Below are 15,884 nucleotides of genomic sequence, written 5' to 3'. Positions count from 1 at the left end.
GTCAAAAAGATAGAAACTTTAGCATCAACGACCAGCAAAGGAATGAAAGAGTTTCCTAGAAACCTAATGATGCTCAGGTCAGCGAGTACAATCACACTCTCAGACAATACAATAAACATAGTGGACACCTCAGTGTCGTTTGTGATTTACTCATCTAGGATTGGAGTCTGGTCATTCCAAGTGTTGTGAAATTCAATATACCTTTGGGCATAACAAAATGTTGAGCCAGAGCAAAAGTAAAATATTCTGTTTGGCCTTTGACAGGGTACCTACCGCATACTAGGTTGTTGCATTCGGTTAAATCTCACAGAATCCAGCTTGAGGTAGCCAATTGGATATAAAACTGGTTCAATGACCAAGGTTGTAATGAGTTGTTCTTCAAACAGGAGACCTGTGACCAGCAGTGTGTCTCAGGGATTGGTGCTGGGTCCACTGTCATTTTGTCATTTATATTAATGATTTGAATGAGAATTTAGGAGGCATGATTAGTAAGTTTGCAGATGACACTAAGATTGGTGGCATAGTGGACAGTGAAGTAGGGTTGCAACAGAATCTTGATCAATCGGGCTGAAGAATAGGAGTTGGAGTTTAGATAAATGTAAGGTAATGCATTTTGGTAGATTGAACCAGGGCAGGACTTACTCAGTTAATGGTAGGGCATTAGGGACAGTTATAGATCAAAGAGATCCAGGGGTACAGGTTCACAGCTTCTTGAAAGTGGAGTCACAGGCGGACTGAAGACGACATTCAGCATGCTTGGTTTCATTGACCAGAACATTGAATACAGGAGCTCAGATGTCTTGCTGAAGTTATACAAGACATTAGTAAGGCCAATACTATGTGCATAGTATGTGCAGTTCTGGTCACCCTGTTATAGAAAGGATATTACTAAATTAGAAAGAGTGCAGAAAAGATTTACTAGGATGCTACCGGGACTTGAAGGTTTGAGTTGTAAGGAGACACTGGATAGACTGGGACCTTTTTCCCTAGAATGTAAGAGGCTTAGGGGTGATCTTATAAAGGTCTACAAAATAATGAGGGGCATAGAAAAGGTAAATGGTCAACATTTTTTCCCGAAGTATGGGAGTCTAAAACTGGAGGGCATAGATTTATGGTGGGAGATAGACAAGAATCCAGGGGGCAATTTTTTCCACACAGAAGGTGATGACTGTCTGGAACGAGCTGCCAGAGGTACTAGTAGAGGTGGGTATAATATTGTCTTTTTAAAAGCATTTAGATAGGTGCAAGGGCAAGATTGATATAGCGGGATATGGGCCAAATGTGGGCAATTGGGTTTAGCTTAAATGGTAAAAAAACTGGGCAGCATGAATAAGAAAGGCTGAAGAACCCATTTCCATGCAAATCAACCTTTATTACAGCCAGGTGTCTCAAAATCATTGGAACAGATGACATAAAAGTGTATTACGTATGCTATTCTATTTAATACTATTTAATTGACTGGAGTTTGAGGACATTATGAGCAACATTACGGGGAACCAGTGGATGTGGTGTATCTGGATTTCCAGAAGGCATTCAACAAGCTCCCGCACAAAAGGCTGCTGCATAAGATAAAAAGGTGCATGGCATTATGTTTAATTTATTAGAATAGATAGAGGATTGGTTAACTAATGGGAAGCAAATAGTTTGAGTGGGAAAGGGTCTGGTAAATGGAGTACAATGTTGGTAATGTGAGGTCATCCATTTTGGCAGGAACATCAGCAAAATGGACTATTATTTAAATGGTAAAATATTGCAGTATGCTGCTGTACAAAGAGTCCTAAGTGTCCTCATGCATGAATCACAAAGTCAGTTTGCAGGTACAGCAGGTAATTAAGAAGGCAAATGGAATTTTGTCCTTCATTTCTAGACAGATGGAGTTTAAAAAAAGACATTATGTTGCAGCTGTATAAATGTGCTGGTGAGGCCACATCTGGGAGTACTGTGTAGTTTTGTTTTCCTTACTTGAGAAACAATATACTGGCACTGGACTGAGTGCAGAGGAGATTCATTACGTTGATTCCAGAGTTGATGGGGTGGCTTATGAGGGTAGACTGGGACTATACTCATTGGAATTTAGAAGTGTGAGGGAGTACTCTTATAGAAACATATAAAAGGGAATAGATAAGAAAGAAGCAGGGAGGTGGTTTCTCCACTGGCAGGTGAAACTAGAACTAGGGGTCATGGCCTCAAAATAAGGGGGAGCAGATTTAGGACAAGTTGAGGAGGAACTTCTTCACCCAAAGGGTTGTGAATCTGTGGAATTCCCTGCCCAGCAAAGCAGTTGAAGCTATCTCATTGAATGTTTTTAAAGCAAAGATATTTTTGAACAGTAAAGGAAGGGTTACAGTGAGCAGGTGGGTAAGTGGAGCTGAGTCCACGAAAAGATCAGCCACGATCTTGTTGAATGGCAGAACAAGTTCAAGGGGCCAGATGGCCTACTCCTGCTCCTAGTTCTTATTCATCATCAGGAAACAAGAGAATTGTTAATTGCATCTTCCTTTCCATCAAGATCATGGGAAGAACTTGGGATGGACCTCTTCGAACACAGGCAAGATATTCTTGATTATAGGGGCTATAATCTAGATGGAGTGAAAGTGCTTACTTGGCTGATAGAGCTATGTGCAACACGAAACATACTAGCACAGATTATTGGTCAGTCTCTTGTGGAACTCTAAAAACATCACAAAGCATTCAATCAAAACCCCAAACTCCAACACCAAACTCGCTACAGACAAGTTTAAGTTTATTTAGTGTCACAAGTAAGCTTACATTAACACTGCAATGAAGTTAATGTGAAAATCCCCTGTGAAAAAGTAATTGAACAGACATCACATCCACAGTCCAACCATAAACAATATAAACGAGGGAACAGATGTGTACTAACTACCACACAGGAGCACCCTCCCCACAGTCTCAGAAGTCACCCACACAACCAACAGACCAGAGTTGCTGCATTCATTAAGAGATCCATCCAGATGACTAACAAACTGGTGATCCTGAGTCACCTACAAATTTGCCTCTGACCAGCAGAGTAATACAGCTTACCCACTGGACTCAAATACCCAATTTCCTCCAAAGGAGCAGAGAATCTGCTCAGGCAGACTAGCGAAACCATCACCCTATAAAACAAAATGGAAGTCAGAGACTTGAGGGAAATTGTAGTTAATTATAATTGTGTGATATGCTAAGAAAATAGTATTACATCATCACAAGGTGTGATGCAATGTCTAATGATCTTGCTCTCTCTTGAGTCTCATGGTAAGATGAAGCCACAAGTAAGTGGTTTCTTAATAAAGTTAATGTTTTCTTAGCCTCAGCAGATTCCAAACATGTTGGCACAATGACACCAAGAATATTATTCCATTTGCACTTCAGATGTTGTTATGTAAATACAAGTTTATTCTTTCTTCTGATTTAAACTTACTAGAAAGCCTATTTGTACCTATACTTCAAAGTCACAACACTCAGAGGGTTGAAAATAATTCCTCTAAAATAATTTGTTGCAAATACTCAAGAGGGGCAAAAGTTACCCCAAAACCTCTCCCCATCCATAACACGAGATTCTCCAGCCAAGGGAAACATGCTTTCATTGTACAATGTTGTTGGAGGACTTGACAATCAATAAAATCATCTCTCATTCTCCTGAAATCAGAGACAAATTTACATTTAGTCGGATCCTGTGCTCACTTTCATTTCTGGCATACCCCCATAATGACATGCCTTTCCTGACCCTGTCCACCTTCACCCCTCAGATCAGAAAGGCGCAAGTCACAAAAATACACAAATTGACCACTGCTTTAGTGCTTTTTAACTTGTAAAAACACGTCTGTATGAATAACTGCTGAATTGAAATCCAAGCTTACCTCATGTCAGAATGATGATAAAAGATGGTCAATATTGCAATGTGTGTTTTGAGGCAAGCAAACATAAAACTTGCTGATGAGCAAAAACATGCAAAAAAAAAATCAACCAATGATATCACTGCAGCATAGGACAGAAATCAGCCAATCCCATGCAGGAGCAAATACTCCAATCAACAAGATGCATGTACTGCCATTCAATATATTTCAGAGTCTTGTTCAGTTTCAAAAGTTAACTTCCTTTGTCCCAGCCAAGTTGGTCATAGGCAGACAGCTCCACACCTCTCTGCATAGCCAGATTGTGAAGAGCACAGTAAACTGCAATGATGCGGCAAATCTTCTTTGGCATATATTGCCAAAAATTCTTCAGCAGTCTTACAGTACGCTCTTTGACGGAGCTTTTGATGGTGTGAGCAGTGTTGTACCTTTTATCAGCTTGTACCTAAGGCAATGCAATGGAGTCATTACCACAGTTTAAGTGGGTAGCCTGCAACCATCACTGCAGACTTTCTGACCCTTCAAAGATTCCAGACACCTAGGAGCAACTTAGGAGTGTTGGTAACTCTCAGGAAACCATGCAGAAAGTGCTTTCAATAATTGTGCATTGTTAGGGAACAAAATTTTCATTAAATTGTCTACAGGCAGACACAAGTAATCCTGAAGTTAATACCAGACACAAAAGAGAAAAACAAAAAAAAAGATGTACCCAAGTTGGTTTAGGAATTATGGAAAATGTACGTGAGCACCTCCATGCTTCATGCAGCGTCAGCATGTGGAGAATTTGTCAAGGAACTCAGTCAGTTGATAACCGCTTTGCTCATCAAGAAAGTGCAGAAAAGAACAAGATAGGACAGGAACCCAGAGTGACAGATTGAGGAGATTAAGACAAAGCCTTGCTAAAGTGAAAATGGAAAGCCTTACAATTGATGAAACTCAAGGGCTGCTAGAAAGCACATATAGTCACATGGGGCAAAGTGAAAGAAGAGATCAAGTACAAAACAATAAAACAAAAAAAAACTTGGGTGAATTGAACCAACCTCTATGAGGCCATTGGATTAAAGTACACATGAAAAACAACAACAAAGCAAAAAAAGTCTGAAAAAAAAATGCACCAGTGCCTCAATAGTGACACAGTTCCCAAACAGCAGAAAACAAACATAAATTAAATAAATGAATGAAAGAAAGAAAAAAAAACACCCAGGTCGAGAGACACACACCAATGGGTGACAGTGGAAAATTGCTGGACACACATCTTACACTTCTTCCTCCTTCCCCTTCCTATGACACACTAGGTGGCTTTATAACTGCCACAATTCTGGTTGTCCAGTCACATGTTCATCACACACATCAATTGCATGTTGATAGAATGGAAAGCCTTACAATTGATGAAACTCAAGGGCTGCTAGAAAGCACATATAGCCACATGGGTGCAGTTTATTGCTCTCTACAACCTCAGGAACCCAGAGATAGCTGCGAAACCCATGAATCTCTAAGGCTGGCTAAGTTCAAAGTAAATTTCAGATTACAACAGGCCTTCTTAGAAAACTGGTCACTTCCTGAATGCACCAATGTATTACCGACATTGAAATGGTGTACCAAGTTCCCAGTTGCTCCCTGGAAAAATCCACAGGCAAAGACACAGTGCTTCCATCACCTTCAGGGCCACTGGCAAAAAAAAAGCCTTGGTGTGTGCTATGGGACAAATTGGGCAGCTGAGCCTTGGTACCTTAGATTGCCTTGCTCCTCATGCTACCTTACTCCATGGACTTGAGCATACACAATGGTCAGCAGCACTCCATTCTGCAGATGTTACATCTGGGGATCTGTTGAGTGAACTTGCGAATTACACATTTCAGAGCCACATGGGTTCAACACTTACTCATTGACTTGGAATAACTATGAGCATGTGTTCGCTCATGATAAATGAATGGAATCCGTTTGGCCAGTGATGAATGGAATTAATTGTTAAGATGTGACTCCCCTTCAATGACGGGATGGTGAATTGATGCAGGTGTGTTCCCTTGACAATAGCTTCACTCCCCAAGACTGCATTACTGTCTTCCATGTGTAGCTTTCCAAAATTTGACATGAACTTATTGAGTTGTGTCAATCCCTTTCACAGCAACAGGGTCAGAATACTGTGTAATTGACCTGGACCTTGTCCACTGTAGCAGTATCAAAAACTGAGTATATGTCTCAAGGAGCTCCAAAAGCCAGCTTTGTGGTCCTCCCATACTTCAATATACCCCTCCCAGACAGAACAGATTTTGCGTCCGATTTTGGAGATGACAATGCTGAACCTTTTTTTTTAAACAGGACTGAGTTCAACTCTCCCTCCCTCACTGTCCACATGCCTCTGATGTGCCTGGTGCTTCACGATGTGTAAGTAGAGATGCCATCTATTATTCTCCAGCTTCTCTCATTAATACCAGATCTTGTCGCTGTGGTGGTGAACATTAACACATGCCCCCAATCCCCAGCTCTCTTTCGCCCCACCCCCCCACCACACACATCACTGGCAAGGTGCCAAAGTTTCATGTAGACCTGTAGTCGCCCCATTTGGAAGCTGTGTGCATCATCATTTACAGGCGTTCCCCCCACATGCCCGAACGAGAGCCCTACACATTACCCCCACAAACCCTGTGCTATGTGTTCCCTAACAACGGGCTACAGATGCACCTCGCAACTATCACCATATCCTTTGCAGCCCATACAGAGTCCACCACATCCAAGGACAACAACTGTGGTACAGTTTTGCACTTAGACTGTGCATTTTTCCTTTGAAGCACGCAGCCCTTGCCCCAGCCTGCAGCTAAGTGCATCATGATTCCACTGACTGTTCCTAATGGACGCTGCTTTTCTGTACTGTCTTCTTTCCGACTTCAGACTGAAGTCCTGGACTGCTCATCGTCCATTATTCCTTTCTATTTCGCAGCAGGAAGATCTGTACTCTGCGACTCCTGTCTGCTAACCCCTGAGCTTAAGTGGGAACCCTAACACAGTTCCCATTTCCAAAGAGAACACTGGACAATAGTAATGTCACAAAGCACTATAGCCTCAACTTATTTAGTGTTCATGCAAATCATCTCTAATGTGCCATATTAAAACACACCCACCCCATAATCTGCCATCTACGTGCATCCCTGTCAGTAATACATGTGCTGGCCCTGAGAGCCCCTTTCTTGTCTGCATGTTATCCAGCCTCCTACCTCCATTTCCTCAGCCTTCCCTCTATCTTCCATTGTTCATCTTCTTCATTCAACTCTTTGCCCCTCTGCCTGCCACTGTGAATCTTGGCACATCCCCCAACCCCTGCTGACATAGTACTCCTTCCACAAAGTCTCCTAGTGTTTGACCTTCCCCTACCCCATTCCTTGCATAGCCCTCCTTCCACATTGTCCCTTTGTTTTCATCTTTCCACCGCCACCCTAACGTCGCAACCCACCCCCACTCAACCTTCAGGCCTTTGCTGCAGTGGTTGCATTAGTCCCACACCACAGTGCTGTCCAGATAGTTGGTGTGTGCAACCGGGGCTGAGGGGGCTTAAGGAGATCTTTGTATCCCTTCAAACCCAGATGCAAATAGTGACTCATGAAGGTCCATAGTTCCAGTGGTCTGCTGTTTTAACGAGCATTCTTGAGATGCACATAGGATCTAAGGTTTATATTGTTTTGCAGTAATACAAAATAGGTTATGGTAACTGGAAATGCAGCTGAGGAGCTGATCCATGAAATACTTGTTGGACATACTGACCTTCTGTTGTTCCTAAAAAAATCTTATTCATTCTTCTGTCCTTAGGTAAATCAGTATCCAAATGTAGGGCACCAAAGAGACAGGAGTTTAGACTCATGACTATTCCTAATGTCCCAATACATCCTTGAACACTGGAACACAGGGGTCGCTACCCAATGATAGGTTGAATTCCAGAGCCTGATAATCCATCACTAGGGGCTGCCATAATAAAAGCATTCTATGCATAATCTGAAACTCAATATATAGCAGTATATTTCGGAATTCACCATCTACGTTGTCTCCTTTTTCCATATTCTTCTGATTAATCACTGCGAGCAACAGGAAATGTAATTGTTCCGAACCGTTGGTGAAGCAACATGAAAAAGAAGATGATCAGCATTTTGGCAGATGATATATTTCCTGCCAGCGTCAAGTTGATAAGATTATTCCTATTATGTGCTTGCTTCATGTCTGCCTGTGGGATCCACTTAAGTGAAATGAAATTGATTTTTATCTCCAATGCATATGCTGCCTCTGACAGTTGGAATCCTGTTAACCCACAGCTGCATCACAAGTACTTCCCTGGAAGATGTCATCGTGGAGCCTTCAATAATAGCAAGGTTGTATCGCAGACTATGTTCATGCTGTACTACTTTTATTCATTTGAGAGACACGGGTGTCGCTGGCTGGCCCAGCATTTATTGCCCATCCCTAATTGCCTGAGGGCAGTTAAGAGTCAACCACATTGCTGTGGCTCTGGTGTCACATGTAGGCCAGACCAGGTAAGGGTGCCAGATTTTCTTCCCTAATGGACATTTGTGAAACAGATGGATTCTTAGGTGGTATATATTCTAAAGTCTCCTCCAATCCTACAAACATCCAACAGTAAAGGTGCCAAAATTACCTAATCCAGATCTCTTCTGTTTGCTCTACAATGGCACACACCACATTGTAGTACTTTCGTTCTGCAGGTGTCTATGGGGTTGGACAATCAATAAGGCCACTTGCTTTGAACAAGTAGCTTTTCTGTTTGACATCCTGGTGAATACCTGCTTTTGAATATGAGTAATGGTTAATGAGTAATGTGTAGGATTTTTTTGTGGATTTCACTGCATCCAGCAAAGGCAGAAGTTCTGTCTTTTTATTGCTGTCCCTGAATTTCAGCATTATCTCCATGCAGATATCAATTCCAGTGGACCTAGCTTTCCAAGCAGTGGCTGAGCTATCCTTTGCAGATCATCCAATGGTTTAAAAAAAAAGTGGGTCACTTCTGATGAGCTATTCACCATCACGAACAGCTCTGATGACAAAATGTCTTAGAAAGTCGAGAGGTAGGGCACAAAAACACAGTTCTTACACTCCATCTTTTCCAGGTGGGACATACAGATCCTGCAACCATCTCTCTCCTTCCCCACCCAACATCACCCAAGTCTCCACTGTGTACCATCAAACGCCATTCATCCCATTCCTCATCAGAGTAATTACAGCAGCTACAACGAAGCAGCTCTGAGCTTTAATCACAAAAAGTGTAACATAACTTACTTTCATTCAAACAACCCATACAACCATTGACCTCTTCCCAATTAATAATCATAACAGGTTATTTTCCAATCGATCAGCAACTGGGGCTCAACATGATTCTGGAACACTGCATTCAGTTCTGTGTGCCACATCTCAGGACTAGTATATTTGCTTATGATAGAAAACAGCAGATTCACCAGAAAGTTAAAGGATCAAATTATGAGAAAATATTGTATGGACCAAGCTTACATTACCTCAATTGTAGAAAATTACAGATGATCTGATTGAAGTGGATGGCACAGTATCGAAGTACTTAGCACTGCTGCCTCACAGAACAAGGCACCTGGATTCAGTTCTGGCCTTGGGTGACTGTCTGTGTGGAGTTTTCACATTCTCCCAGTGTCTGCATGGGTTTCCTCCTATAGTTCTAAGATATGCAGGTAAGGTGGATCGGCCATGCTGAATTATGCCTTGGTGTCCCAAGATGATTAGGTTAGGGAGATTAATGGAGTAAATACATAAGGTTACAGGGATAGGACGGGGACTGAATGCTCTGTCGGAGAGACTGTGCAGACTCAAATAGTCTTTTTCTGTACTGTAGAGATTTTATGAGAAAAATGTTGGTCAATGTTTCTATGAAAAAGTATTTAAGATAATTAAAGGAACTGATGGATTCTTAGAAACTATTTCCTCCGGTGGAAAAGTCCAGCATAGAGAGGGCACAACATTAAAATTATACTTGAGTTATTTAGGGCTGATGTCAAAGAACACTTCTCTGCACAAAAGGGTGTGTAATTCTGGAAATATCTCACTCAAAGTTGTGAGGGGGTCCAATGAAAAATTCAAAAGTGAGATTGATAGATTTTTGTTGAGCAACGGTATTAGACCATAAAATCGTAAGATATAAGTAGAATAAGGCCATCGAGTCTGCTGTGTCACTCAATCATGGCTGATAAGTATCTCAACACCATTTGACCACCTTTTCCCTGTAACCTTTGATCCCCTTACCAATCAAGGATTTATCTCTGGCTTAAATATACTCAACGACCCGGCCTCTGTGGTCTTCTGTGGCAATGAATTCCATAGATTCACCACCCACTGGCTGAAGAAATTCCTCACCTCCGTTCTGAAGTAAAATCTCTTTACTGTGAGGCTATGCCCTCAGATCCTAGTCTCTCCTACTAATGCAAACATCTTCCCCACATTCACTTTATCCAGGCCTTTCAATATTTCACAAGTTTCAATGAGATCCCCTCATCCTTCTAAACTCCATCAAGTATTAAGTATCAAGTGTTAAGCAATATGAAACCAAAGGGGGTAAATTATATTAAACTACAGATTAGCCATGATCTAATTAAGTGGTAGAAATACAGAAACTAGAAGCAGGAATAGACCTCACACATGAACTAAATAGATGGGATAGGTTTGTTTTCCCCTCTATTGTGGAAAATTCCATAAGGATACCTTAGTACACCATTAATTAGGAAGAGTCTTTCACCATGGTTTTTTGTGCAATGAAATCAAGAAAAGCTCTGTAGTGGGCAAAGTTTGTACAGTGCAACCAAGAATACCAATTTCCAATAGCTAAACATGCAGAAAACACCTATTTAAAAAGTCAATAATTGTAGATAACGTAAGTGGAGTTGAATCTATGACATATTGTTGCATTGTCAAACTCTATCCAACTGCTTGATAATTGCATTGTTGATTTTTTGTTTTGAGAAGTCATATTTTGACAATCCAGCTTCAACTGCACTGCCATGGAGAGGATTAAGAGCTCAAGGATGACACTAAAGAGAAATTAATAGGGCTAAGATGTATTTCATTAAATATGAAATAGAACAGAATTGCATTTCATTGGCAGTGAGGCATTGAGAGTGAACATGATAGTTAGAGTTTTTTAAAAAAATGGTGAAGTGTCAGGTTCTGACTGAAAACCGGCATGTTTCTCCCCCGAAATATAGCCAGATTTTCAATCCAGATCTTCTGAAACTTTGTCAAAAAAAACATAGAGTGACCTGTTTTTTGCCATCATTCTGGTAGGATGGGGCTTGAGAAACAGCGAGCCTAGCCAGAGATTAGGGTTGGGCTGCCATTTCCCCCACCCAACCCAACCCCAGGGTGTAGCACGTCTGCTACGATTTTCACTAATTTTTACAGATGCATCATAGAAAATATTCTTTCCGGAGGCATAACAGCTTGGTATGGCACCTGCTCTGACCAAATCCACAAGAAACTACAAAGTGTTGTGAACGTAGCCCAGTCCATCATGCGTCAGGGTGAATAGACCCCCTCCTATATTTGCTGTCGTCAAGGCAACCCCCATTCTCACTGAATGCCCCTCCCCCACTGTAGATACAATCTTCCCCCAGTCAGTACTACTGCTCCTAGTTTTTATGCTCTTGTGGACACATTAACTTAACATCATTATTGTTAATAGTGAGGCATTAGTGATCATTTATTTTCCTACTAGCCAACATGCACACAAACATGAAATTGAAGGGACATTCACCTCCATCCTTCCAAATTTCTAAAATGGTTACAATACAGAAGGCCATCTGAGTCGATGCCAGCTTTCTGTAAGGGCAATTTAACTGGTCCCACTCCCTTGCCCTTTGCCTTTAGTCTAGCAAATGTTTTCCCTTGGAGTGTCTATCCAATCTCTTTAGAAAAATCACAACTTAACCTGCCACCACCACCTTTGCAATCAATGCATTACAAATAATAATTCACTGGTTAAAAAGTTTTTCCTCATTTTGCCTTTGTTACTTTTGCCAATCACTCTGGAACTGATTTCTGGTTCTTAACCCTTCCACTCCATTGATAACACTTTCTCTGTCTACTCTCATGAACTGCACCTCAGTCAAATTCCCTCTCAGCCTCTTATGTAAGGCAAATGACCCCAACTGCCGCTTAGGGGCCATGGGCTCAATAGCTCCAGCTGAAATTGCCCAAATTCTACAATGCCTATCACAACCTAAGTGTAGTCAACTCAACCATGTGTGACGAAGAGGAAATGGTCGAGAACTTCAAGTTTTTTGGTGCTCAGATTACCAACAACCTGTCCTGGTCCCTCCACGTCAACACTATAGTTAAGAAATTATTAAAATATGCAAAGGTGTGCAGGTTATAAAGTTATTATAAAATTAAAGTTATTAAAATTAAAGTTATTATAAAATTATAAAGATGTTCAAAGATGTGCAGGTTAGGTTGATTGGCTATGCTAAGAAATTGCCCCTTAGTGTCCAGGGATGCATAGGTTAGAAGGATTAGTGGGTATAACATGTAGAGATATGGGGGTAGGGCCTGGGTGGGATTGTGTTCGGTGCAGACTTGATGGGCCGAAGGGCCTCTTTCTGCACTGTAGGGTTCTATGATTCTAAGAAAGTCCATTAATGCCTCAGCTTTCTCAGGAGGCGAAGGAAATTTGGCATGTCTGCTACGATTCTCACTAGTTTTTACAGATGCATCATAGAAAATATTCTTTCCAGATGCATAACAACTTGGTATGGCACCTGCTCTGACAAAGACCACAAGAAACTACAAAGTGTTGTGAATGTAGCCCAGTGCATCATGCAAACCAGCCTCCAATCCACCGACAGTCTACAATTCCCGCTGCCTCAGAAAAGCAGCCAGCATAATCAAGGACTCTGCACCCCTGACATACTTACTCTCTTTCACTTCTTCCACCAGGAAAAAGATACAAAGGTCTGAAAACACATACAAACCGACTCAAGAACCACTTCTTCCTTGCTATCAGACTTTTGAATGGACCTACCCTATATTAAGCTGATCTTTCTCTTTACTTATCTGTAACTGCAGCACTACACTACACTTTTCATCCTTTCTCTGTGTGCTGTATGAGCGGCATGTTTTGTCTGTCTAGCGCACAAGAAACAATATTTTACACTACATCCCAATGCACGTGACAATAATAAATCAAATCAACCCAATCCAGACCAAAGGTTTAATGATATAGTTAATGAAGGTATGAAATTGTGACCGGTCATCTCGGGTGGAGTCCTGCATGTGGTTGGTGGGTGATGGTGAATGGGGACTAATGACAATAGTATGGACAACAAACATGTGAATGGAGGGCAGGAGCAAAAGTTAAACCCCTCCCCCGCCGCACAATTCCTAACGGCTCGGCATTCGAACAACAGGCAGCAAACCGTTTCAGAACGCACGAGACGCGGTCAGCTGACTGCAGTGCAAGGGCGAAGGATTGACAAAAGCGCGTGTCCCCCTCCCCTCCCCAGCGAGAGCGTGGCGATATTTCACACTGACTACGAGGTGGGTGGGGGCGGAAGACAGGAGGTGAGAGAGCATCACGTTGACTACTGTCGCTTCAAAGCGAGGAGAGTACTGGGGTGGAGGGGAAAGTACTGGGGTGACGTGTTTTTCACATAAGACATAAAAATCCTCCTCCTCACTTTATCTTCCCGCACTAGTCAGACAGACAGAGTCCGTTTGAAAGGATACGCTGCAGATAGAAGGCACCATCCTCCTGTTCATCCGACATGATTGTTGTGGCTCGCCGATTGCTCGCGTGCCCGTTGCCATTGACGCCAACCGGCCGCTCTCGCGGATCCTGTCGCGAGAGTTGGCTGGCAGTGGGCGTCCAGTTGCCATGGAAACCCCGTGCTCCTCCAGCCCCTCCCTCCAGCCTCGCGCCCCCCTCCCTCCCCCCCAGGGGATTCATTCCTTACATCTTTAAAAAAAATCAGCCTTTGGTAAACCGAAGTTTGGGGGAAAGAAAGCAAAATTCTCGGTGTAAAATGGATAATTTATATTGAACGCGTTTATTTATTTTGACATGTCCAGTCAAACCCCGTCTTTTTAAATGCTGACAGAGAGAGAGAAGAAAATGGCTTTAATAAAGGATTGAGATGTTATTTTATCTTAAAAAACAAAAATTAAAGGCAGTGGTGGCCTGTCGCGCATTAAGGGCGTGGATTAATGACATTCGCCGAGGCGATGCAACTTTAGATTCAGGAAGGTAAGAAACTGGTTTGTCTGTCAGTGTTTTGTTTTTTTTTGTTTAACCCTTTCGGTTTTATGATCGAGTGATTCGGCCTTGAGATACTGTGTGTGGTACAGGGTTCATCCATTCACATCCCGTCTCTCCGAATAGGAGTTTAAAGGGAGACACCAGATTGCCTTTATTCACAGACAATCAGACGGACCGCGCTTTGTTTACATTCAAATGAAAGATATTCAGTGCCGTTTAGTCACTCCCCCCATGGCTGTCGTTATTGATATAAAGACAGCCGATAAAAGTTAGGGAAAGCAGAGCCATCCGCATTTTAAAGTCAATATCCAAACATGCTTTTTCGTGTGTTTTTTTTAATTTAAAAACAACACTTTTCAGATTATTCCAACCAAAAAACCCAATTGGAATTGAACCCAATTCATGGCCCCCACATATGGGACAGATAAGATCCAAGCTGACAAGATGAGACATTGGTCCCCATATATGGGACAAATAAGATCTAAGCTGACAAGATGAGACATTGGTCCTCACAGCTGAGAAGATCCCCATCAGCACACCCAATTCTGCGATTGATTGCTATGAAACACTCTGAGTGTAATCGTATGCCGCTCAGCCCTCTTTCCAGTTTCCCCTTTGTTATGTAAACCCGGCCCATTCTGTAAAAGTGTGTGGAAACATGACCATCCGAAGAAGGCTGCACTTTGCGACCCTTTTTCGTATTTTCCCTCCTTGATTCTGGACCCTCACGCCAAAACGTGCAGCCTCTCGAAACTGGATTGCTAATGTTCAAATCGCTCCTGGTATTATGATTATCAATTTTAGTCAGCGGGGGATTAAAAATAGATATTGTGTAGTGTATGTAGTTTCAAACCACAGGTTGGATTTAACCTCACAAAAGTATTACTGCCCTCGGCAATCCACAATGGGGCAGTGTTCTCTGCTGGCTTTGCACACACTAACGTTTAGCCGGTAACTGAAATAAAAGGAATGATCCCACTGTAACTTCATTTGGTTCATTATTTATTTTCATTTTTAAAAAAGTTGTTTTCGATAACATCTACAAGGTTGCAATCTAAAATTCTAACTTGTACATTGTTTTATCAAGATGAAATTTTCTTAAAATGTAACTGAACAATCGTACGTATTTAAGTTCAAATATAAAACTGGTGTGATATTTCACATAGACATGTATGTAATATATTTCAAAATAAATAGAGATTTTCTATAAAGGTTAAGCGGACTCTGCATGGACTATTTCTCGCCTATTCCAGCAAGCACATTTGACCGCTTTTAATGTTATCTGAATCCCCGATCAAAGAATGACTCATAGTCGCAAGCCGCCTGACAGGCGTTTGCCAATACTTAATGATTGCCAGAAAATTACTTTTGGGTACAGGATTTGGTATCTGACGGTTTTTCATGGCGAATATTGAATTACTTTATCTGCCTTTAATAGTAAATAAAATCCAACAACTGGCCCGTCTAAGTTGAATTACACAATAATGATATGAAGCTTTGACCAATAGGAACCTCACTTCTCCTCATGAAGTTTGAAGGTTTTTTCCACCTACAAGTTTCCTGTCTTTCGATGTGTAGATTAGGTAACTGATAGCAATAATGTTCAACATTTACCGTGAACTCGACGCTGCACTTTATTTCTCTCAAGATATTGTAACACTGAGCTATCCCCATTCTTCGATGCACCCCATTGATTAATTGCGTGGGCGTCTGAAGCGGAGTGGTTAAAACTTTTCATGTATCCAGTTAATGATCGCAAT

At 41.7% G+C, this 15,884-nt stretch overlaps 1 protein-coding gene across 1 annotated transcript in view; it reads right to left on the bottom strand.

The window, feature by feature from the left end:
* Nucleotides 1–13,680, bottom strand: part of spag16 (sperm associated antigen 16) — an 846,000-nt gene extending 832,320 nt beyond the window's left edge. The window contains exon 1 of the mRNA XM_080198174.1: nt 13,596–13,680. Coding sequence (XP_080054300.1) covers nt 13,596–13,635 — 40 coding nt within the window. The 5' untranslated portion in view covers nt 13,636–13,680. The remainder of the gene's footprint in view (nt 1–13,595) is intronic.
* Nucleotides 13,681–15,884: the final 2,204 nt, after the last annotated feature.

This window comes from Carcharhinus amblyrhynchos, chromosome 11, assembly GCF_965287045.1.
Source record: "Carcharhinus amblyrhynchos chromosome 11, sCarAmb.v2.hapA, whole genome shotgun sequence".
Lineage (NCBI taxonomy): Eukaryota > Metazoa > Chordata > Chondrichthyes > Carcharhiniformes > Carcharhinidae > Carcharhinus > Carcharhinus amblyrhynchos.
Note: the sequence above shows the minus strand (reverse complement) of the source record. Positions and strands in the feature narration are given on the sequence as shown.